Consider the following 8921-nt stretch of genomic DNA (forward strand, 5'->3'; position numbering starts at 1 on the left):
ACCGGTTCTAAAGGCTACCCTCGGCAAACTATAATTTGAGTTATTTACTTTGGGAGAAAATTCCTAGTAACAATGAAACCCCAAGATGCCTCAAAACAAAATAATGTAAAGGCAGGGTTGGTCTGAACTTACACAACCTAAGTTATTTTATGCTAAGGCATTTCGACCTTTGTGAATACAATTAATAAAGCTAAGGAAAAATTTGAGAGACGAAAGGGGAAGAAAGCTATATATATACAATAATTCATTTTTACAAAGGCCAGAATGACCTAATACAAAAATTTACAATGGCCAAAACGGCCTCAAAAAGATTCAAAAGAAAGCAAAAAATATAAAGGCCTAAGTGACCTGGTCTTCATCGGAGGCAGCATCTCCATCCTTGGGATCTTCCCCGTCTTCAGACTCGCTTAAGCTCTCGGAATCTTCCTCGGGAAAGGCCAACTTCTGGGGCCTGGCTTCCTCTGCTTTGGTATTCTCGATTTCGGCCAGAATATCGAAGCCCTGATCATGAACTCCCTCAAGGGCTTCCTTTCGAGCTTGCCATCTTGCATGATCCACCATGCTCTTAGCATGCGCCCGGATGGCCTCGACATCGACCTTGAATTGGGCCACTTTAGCATCAGCTTTGGTGTTGGCCATGGCCATCTCAGATCTGACCACTTCAAGTTCATTTGCCAAGTTTGCCTTATCAGAAATAGCCAAGTCCAATTGAGATTGAAGCTCCTCAATTTTCTTGACCTGTACCGAGGCCTTCTCTTTTGCAGCTTGGAGCTGGGTCTCGGCCGACTCCAGTTGTGCTTGGATGATTTCCTTTTTCAAGGCTAAAATGTCCATATTCTTCTTGAACTCTTCAGCCTCGGCTTGTATCGCATCTATCTGTGTCTTCAGCTGCCCGATCTGTTTGAGCCTCTGCCGGACCTGCAGGATCAGATTGTTAGTTACTATCTCCAATTCGTCTTCACTATCGTGAAACACTCGACATACCTGCTCGTCCATCTCGATATGCTCACTCTGAGCCGCTTCTAAATTGACCCGGAGCTTCTCACTCAAAAGCCTGTAAGTATCCCCTTTCTCGGTGAGTTCCCGGACCTCAGCCTCGTGCTCCTCCTGGATTCTGAAGAAAGCCTTATGATGCAACACCGAAGCCTGCAAGCACAAAGAAAGATGTTAGAAATATTTACAACTTCAAGTTTAAAATAAATAATGAAGTGACCCTCGAACTTACCGGATTCAAAGCATGTTGGGCCTCGTTAAATAGGCAAGGCGCCTCCACCGCATTTATCACGGCCTGGTCTTCCTCGGTCACCAAGCATCTAAGGTAGCTAGCAACCCCACGGGGGCAGAGAAGACCCGGGCATCCTCTGCGACATAAAAGGTTATCAACCGTATGCGGTCGGGTTTAACACTTGAGGCCGGGAATTGATCCACCAGTTTTGGGCTTGATGAAGACCTAGTAGCGCCCGATGACAGTACCTTATTTGGCACCGGTAAGTCGCCCAAACCGGTAGCATCCTCCGAAGCTATAGAGTCCAGGCCATCCAAAAAGTTATTGAAAGGATCGATTGCTCCTTGCGCCCATTCGCCGAGTTTACCCTTCAACGCCTGAGCCTCGTTGATCATAGAATCCGTAAATGAGGGCGATCCAGAAATGTCAATCACCCCAGGCACCTCTTTGGGTACGTTATCTTCTGACCGGGACGTACCAGTCACACATTCTTTTTCGACCTCACTGGCTCGGGCCAAATCGGTCTCGACCCTCTCTGGGACTTCATCTATTGTCTCTTCTACGGCCTCCATGGCTCGAGGCATCTCGGAGCTGCGTCTTACTCGTGCCACCAGCTCAGAATTTTCTTCTTCTTCGGACTCATCCCTCAACCAATTGAGTGAGTCTTATGAGAGTTTTTAGGCCCCAGATATTTTGGGCTTATGCGCCAGCCGCTTCCTCGGTCTCTTCTTTTCGGAGTCGAAGGGAATCAGGGTTTTTCTTTTCCCTTTCTCTTTGACCTGTTTCAGAGTAGAGGGATCAATGTATATATCATCATCAGCTGATGGAGGCCTCATCTCGATGTCCTTTGGTAAACCTGCAAAATAAAACTTAACAAATTAGGGACTAACGATAAAAAGAAATGATATCAGATGTATCAGAGAAAAACTCTTACTATGATTGCAGGCCTCCCATCGACCCTTCGATAATTCCATCCAAGCCCACTTGGAATACGACCTCTGTGACATAAGGACCTCAACCCATTCCTTAAGTTCAGGAACTACGTCCGACATCTGGGCCACAACTGCGATAGCAAAGACATCAATGAAGAAAGAGATAAGAGGGAAAATAACAGGATTGAACCTTCAAAGTGAAGCACTACTTACATTTCATGTTATATTTCTTGAGAAATGGCATGTCTTCAGCAGGGATCAGGTCCGAAGTCTTTACTCGAACAAATTGGCCCATCCAACCTCGGTCCCGAGCTACGTCTATGCTCGAGAACGGAGCCCTACTGGCCCCGAGCAAGCTTGATCAGTGCCCCTCGATAGAGTCGGGGACTGTAGAGGCGCATAAGGTGGTCGAGGGTAAAGGGACATCCCTAGATTGTGCTTACAAAAAATCGGAGTAGAATCACTATTCTCTAGAAGGAGGGGTGGATCTGGTCAAGAGTCACATCATACCTCTTGCAAAAGGCAATGATGATAGGGTCTAAGGGACCCAATATGAAGGGATAAGTGTAAACACTTAGAAAGCCCTCCACATGGGTAGTGATCGATTCCTCGGGCGAAGGAACCACCATATGCTTATTGACCCTGTTGCAGTCCTCTTTAACCTTGGTGAGGAGATCCTCGGTGATTGTGCATATGTATCTCGAGACCAGCTTACATCGGCTCGGTACTGAGGAGGTCTTTTCAATCTTAAAATCGGCAACAGTAGGGCACCCTGCCGGAACGAATTCCTCAGGATGAGGTTCCGCCGTGATGAAGAATCGGCCTTCTTTTGTAGTACGATCTTAGAAGTTTTTGCCATTGAAGAACAGGAGGAAAGAGAATTAAGATAGTATGCGGTCTGATGAAAGTTCAAGAAATTTGGGTGCAAGAGTTGCAAAGCAAAGGGATTTTTGAAGAAAAAACAAGAATAGGAAGAGCTTTGACCTTAAAGTTTGAATAAAGAAAAATTGGGATACTTATAGCTTGCTGGTGACAATTGAGAGCCGATAGTGGCCGGCCATCGACTGACAGACATTTAATGTCTTGATAACTGGATCGACGAGACGTTTCGATATCCATTTGTCGCTTATGTCATAGTCGGATTCATCGCTTATGTCATGGCCCATCGAGACGGGATTCGGAAATTCATATCATTTCTCGTCATCTTCTCTTTGAGAAATGATGGGACTATCTGTATACGGTCAAAACCGGGCTCGCCCCCTGCTTGACTAATCGAGACTGGAATATGATAGATTAAGGTACGATCTCGAGTCATATCGAATCGAGGTGTGAAGTTATATCGCCGAGCTCGAGACCCAGGACCGAACAAAATCGAGATCAGGCGAGATCGAGGGAAATTTGCTGAGCTGGATAACAGTAAGATGAAATATCCGCGATCGAGCGTAGATCACGGCGGAGATCTCGGCATATATCAAGGATAGGCCGATTAATTAGCCAATCATGAGATTTCTTACTTCATTTAGAACTGTATCAAGAGTAGGACTCCCCAACTATATAAAAGGGGTCTGATCATTTGTAAAACACATCACATTTACGCAATACAAAGCAATACACTGTCTTTTTCTAGCTTTCATTATCTTGTTACTCTGTTCTTATATCAGTTGAAACTTCTCTTGGTTCAAGGGTGATCGAACTCGAGGGCCAAGGCTATTCGATTCGTTTGGTTTGCATTTGTTTCTTTTATCGTCAATTTCAATATTAATATATTCTTTTAATTTGTGCCAAGTTATATCACGTATCTTTAAAACCGCGGATAAATTCAATTGTTGTCTGTTTTTAGGGTAAACAAGTATGTATATAAATAGTAAATATGACATAATATTTACATTATAATATACCGGTTATTAAAGGTATATTTAGTCTGAGCGATATAGAATAAAACAGACATAATATAAATAATTTTTCTTAAAAAAAGAAAGGTCTAGCGGGTCGGTAAATAGTTTTAGTGGGTGCTTATAATTTTTTTGAATAGTCAGATTAAAAAGAAAATTGTCAAATATCTCCTAAAAAAATACCAAAATAATACAAAGAAAAGTGGGACCGACGGTCAAAAAAGGTAGGCGAAGGCTATCATGACATATTCAAAGGGTAGAATCGTCAAGTATGATATCAACTTTCAAGGCAGTTACTTTAACTTTTCTTATCAGTCAATAGAATCATTCTATTTTCTATAATTACAAAAGTGCCCTCATGACCCGATTTGTAAGCGGATGTAGCTCAAGCATAAACCCGAGGTTGCTCTCGTTCTCGCTTAGAAGAGGAGAAACTTGAGATCAAACAAAAGAGAGAAAGCCGAGACAACAGTGCAACCCAAAGCGGAGCTAGGAACGACGCGTCAAACCTGGAACAAAGCGGGGCAGCACGCGTTAAACTATAACGTTGGGTATTTTGATTAAATTACAATTAAATTCTTCTGAACCGTTTTCTAACCGGACGATGCTCTTTTGTTTAACCGGATGCAGCTCATTATTCCCGTTTATTAATAGTAGTAAAAAAAAAACACACTCCTAACTAACTTGAAGCAGGTTGATTCACCTATGCTTTATTCTGTTTTAGAGATCACGATATTAAAATAAGATATAATCTAGCTTTCGTGAGTGAGCTAGTAGATAAAGTTTTTTCTAAAGTAATTTCAGTATTGGTCGCACTTGATCAAGGTATGTTTCAGCCAAAACTGTGATAAATTGCAAGTATATATATATATATTCTCATAAAGTCTCAATTTCACTTCAAATGCAAATAAAAATCTTTTTCTCAACTGAGCTTCCACATAAACATTTTCTTATTAGAGGAGTCTTGGAAGAATTTATTACGAAGAATGTGTAGTAATTTTATTGCAAGATTCGGATAAGGTAGAAGTTCATTTTGTCCACTTTTACCAATCAAATGGGAATGCTTCGATTTAACATATAAGCTTTAGTGCTACTATTTGAAAAAGTACCAAAGGCAAAAAGTCCAAATTTACCCTCCTACTTTTTAACTTTGCGGCTAAATTTATCTTTATAATTATACTATACGGTTAAATTTACCTTTACCATTAGCAAACTTTTAAACATTGTCCCTTAGTCTGCCAGGTGACTCAAAATCTCCCAAATCATTTTAGTTAAGTCACTTATTCTTTTTTTTGATCCACTATTTTTAAAATAGTTGGCATTAACCAGTTGCTTTCTTAATTGAAAAAAAAAGAAATAAGAGAAAAAAATATTAAAATAATACAACGCTTAGTAAATAAAATATAGTAAACTGAAGAATCTAAATTAGGTAGTTTGTCTAAATTTAAAAAGTATTAACTATACCCCAGCTTTAATGAATTCGTTGCAACAAAGAAATAGAGACTTTTGTTAGCATTAATGATAGAAGTTGAAATTTCTTGGAGACTTTACATTGTCGAATTCAACTTTGCTTTAATCAAATGCCTACGCATTGTGCACTTTTAAGTTAGTCGACCGAACTCTATACTAACTAGATAATTACAAAATTTATTCGAATATACATCTACATACATGGTGAGCAACTGCATATAATACATATTAAATAGACCCATTGATTCTGTAGTGTGTATATGGTTGAAATATTATAATAGTTTAAACAAATTCCAAACTCATTATCACAAGAAGAGAAGTGAGTGCAATGGTAATTAAAAATATCCATGAATAATTTGTGTAGTTTAGTACCTTTAGCATTCACATTAACAGTAATTGAAAATAGTGGATCAAGAAGAAGAACAAGTGATTTAAATAAAAGGGATTTGGGAGATTTTGGGTTACCTAACAGACTGAGAAGCAATTTTTAAAAGTTTGCTGATGGTAGGGGTAAATATGACCGAATAGTATAACAATAGGGATAAATTTGGCCGAATAGTATATCAGAGGTTAAGTGTAGACAATACCCGAAAGTAGAGGGATAAATTTGACCCATTTTCCTTACTCAAATGGTCATTCAACTATTTAAAATTACTTAATAAAATCATGTTTATTTTGTTTGTAACAGAAAAGTCATTTAACTTCTTAGGTTGTTTACCACTTTATGAGGTTACTAACTAAACATAGAAGTATAACTTTAATTATACTAGTCTTAGTGTACGATGGTCCATTCCCAATCCAGACTCAACAATGAGTGGAAGAGGTCGTTGGAAGAATAGTACCTAACTATGAGTCAGGATCGATTTCCTCATGGAGCTAAATGTGGGTGTTAGAGTGTACACTTGATGCGTGTAGAAGAAATAGCTTAAATACACTTCGAAACAAGTTAAATTATTTCTATGAACTACAATAATGATGATTAACTAATGAGATGAAACTAGAAATTGACTAATTATTTTTGGTTATTTTCAAATAAGTAAAAAGCCTAGGGATGGAACCTTCGCCTATGTGTTAGCATAGTGGGTTAATTACATTAACACTTTTTTTAGTGATTGAAGTATATTATAGCTCTCAACTCTAAATTACTCACTCAATACCTCTCGATCATAGAGTGATTTTGCCCAATTTGGCTTTCTCAAGCTCAAATGGGTATCAAACCAAATAGTTGATATGAGCTCAAGTTGGATTTTCCTTATCTCTAGTTCAAACCCTTTAAATTAGGCTAGTCAAAAGCTTAATTAGCCCAATTTCTTATTAGCCAAGTTTTCCTACACTAAGTCTCTCTTTCTCAAGTAAAGACCAAGTCAAAAAGGCATGAATCAATGTTTGCAACCATTAATTCTAAAATTAAAGCATGAACAAGGCTAAATAACAAACACTCAATCATAAACAAGCATTAGATTAATTACCCATAAGGTTTACACACTAGGATTGGGTCACAACCTTGATAATGTCAAGCTACTTATAGTAGAAATTGAAGAAAATAAAGAAGAAATGCCAATTAATGCCATAATATAAAATTAAAATGATAAACTATGGTATTTTTGTCCCAAAATGGTAAACTACAACGGCTACAACTAAAGAAACTTCAAAACTTGACCTAAATAATGATTCCCGTCTATTTATAGTGAACCAATATTCGCTGACCAAAATTCCCTTCGGGGGGTTCTGCACAATGTCATGTGCGTTCCGCACTTTGCTTGAGTCTGCAAGTAAAGGGATTCTGCAGCCACACAATTGGACATGTGGATGCACTTTAGCTTCTGCGGTTGCACAATTCTATGTGCGGTCCGCACTTCGGGCAAGACTTCAGTCTTGGTCGTTTTGCACATTCTCTGAACTTTTGGACTAAAACTAAAGTAGAATTGTATTAATAAGTGGTCAAAATCCACACTTATCAACTCTCTCACACTTAAGTCAAGTATCATGCAGCTGTAGTTCTAATGTGACATTTGAGTGTGATGACCTGATAAGACATCTTAAGTTTTAAAACCTAATTCTATGATTTGAAGCCTTAAATACCTCATATTAGACCTCCTCTATTTGCGTGCGTAGTCCGGGTGCTTTTTTCGGAAAGCTTTTATATTAAAAACTGAGAAAATATGAAATTTTTGTCTTAAAATCCATTTGAGTTGGCTTCGGTCCACGTTTTGGGAAAACAGACCTGGATTCGTGTTTTGATGGTCCCGGTGGGTCTGTATCATGATTTGGGACTTGGGGGTATGCCCAGAATCGAATTCGGAAGTCCCTATCCCGAGTTATCACACTTTGTTGAAATTTGAAAGTTTAAAAGCTTAATGATTTTGAAAGTTTGACCAATCTTTGACTTTATTGATATCAGGTCTGTATTTTCCGGTATAGGTCCATTACTATATTTATGACTTGTCTATCAAATTTGGTGAGAAACAGAGTTGGTTTGACGTGATTCGAACGTCGGGTTGTGAAAATAGAAGTTCATGAGTTTTCTTGAAAATTCCCTTTGATTTTATGCTAAATTCGTAGTTCTAGGTGTTATTTGGGAATTTGATCGCGCGAGCAAGTTCGTATGATATTTTTAGACTTGTGTGCATATTTTATATAGAGCCCCGAGGGCTCGGGTGAGTTTCGGATAGGCTTGTGTGTATATCTTGCTAGTGTGCTTTAGATCTGGTGCAGGCCTCAGACCTCGCAATTGCGAGGTCATGCTTCGCATTTGCGACCTCTGCTAGGTTCGCATTTGCGAGCAACTCCTCATATTTGTGAAGAGAAGCTGGGGCACCTCAAGTTCACATTTGCGAACAAGACTTCGTATTTCCAAAGTGGGACAAGGGGGTGCAGTGATCGCAATTGCGATCAAACGGTCACATTTGCGGAAGATTAAAGTTTGCATTTGCGAACAAATCATCGCAAATGTGATGACAACATAAATGGGAGAACTTCACATTTGCGATTGTTTCTTCGTATTTGACAAGTTCACATTTACGAACACCAGATCAAAAATGTGACATTTGCAACTGATTAAAATGGGAGTTAGACGGGATTTTTGTTCATTCTTCAAATTTTCAAACCAAGAAAACCCTAGAGGCGATTTTTCAAAGAACTCTTCTTCCCCAAATCATTGGTAAATGATTCTAATCCATTTTCTTTCCATCTTTCACTACATTTCCTAAGATTTCAACCTAAAATCTAGTATTTTCACGGTGGAAATTGGAGGTTTGGGTAGAATTAGGGATTTTTATAAAATTGGGATTTAGACCGCAAATTAAGGTTGGATTCCAAAATAAAATTACCTAACCGGGCTCGGGGGTGAATGGGTAATCGGGTTTTGGTCCAAATTTTGGGTTTGGACCAAGCGAGCTCGGG

The 8921-nt window shown here is 39.1% G+C and overlaps 1 protein-coding gene across 1 annotated transcript; it reads right to left on the bottom strand.

Annotated features, from left to right (window-relative positions):
* Window positions 1-339: 339 nt before the first annotated feature.
* Window positions 340-1797, bottom strand: LOC138893658 (uncharacterized). The gene is made up of 3 exons (XM_070178306.1): window positions 1474-1797; window positions 985-1146; window positions 340-918 (listed from the first exon to the last, which is right to left on the bottom strand). Exons 1-3 carry the CDS (start codon window positions 1795-1797, stop codon window positions 340-342), a joined length of 1065 nt encoding a protein of 354 aa, XP_070034407.1.
* Between the last annotated feature and the right edge of the window lie 7124 nt (window positions 1798-8921).

The sequence above is a fragment of the Nicotiana tomentosiformis genome, chromosome 6, assembly GCF_000390325.3.
Source record: "Nicotiana tomentosiformis chromosome 6, ASM39032v3, whole genome shotgun sequence".
Classification (NCBI taxonomy): domain Eukaryota; kingdom Viridiplantae; phylum Streptophyta; class Magnoliopsida; order Solanales; family Solanaceae; genus Nicotiana; species Nicotiana tomentosiformis.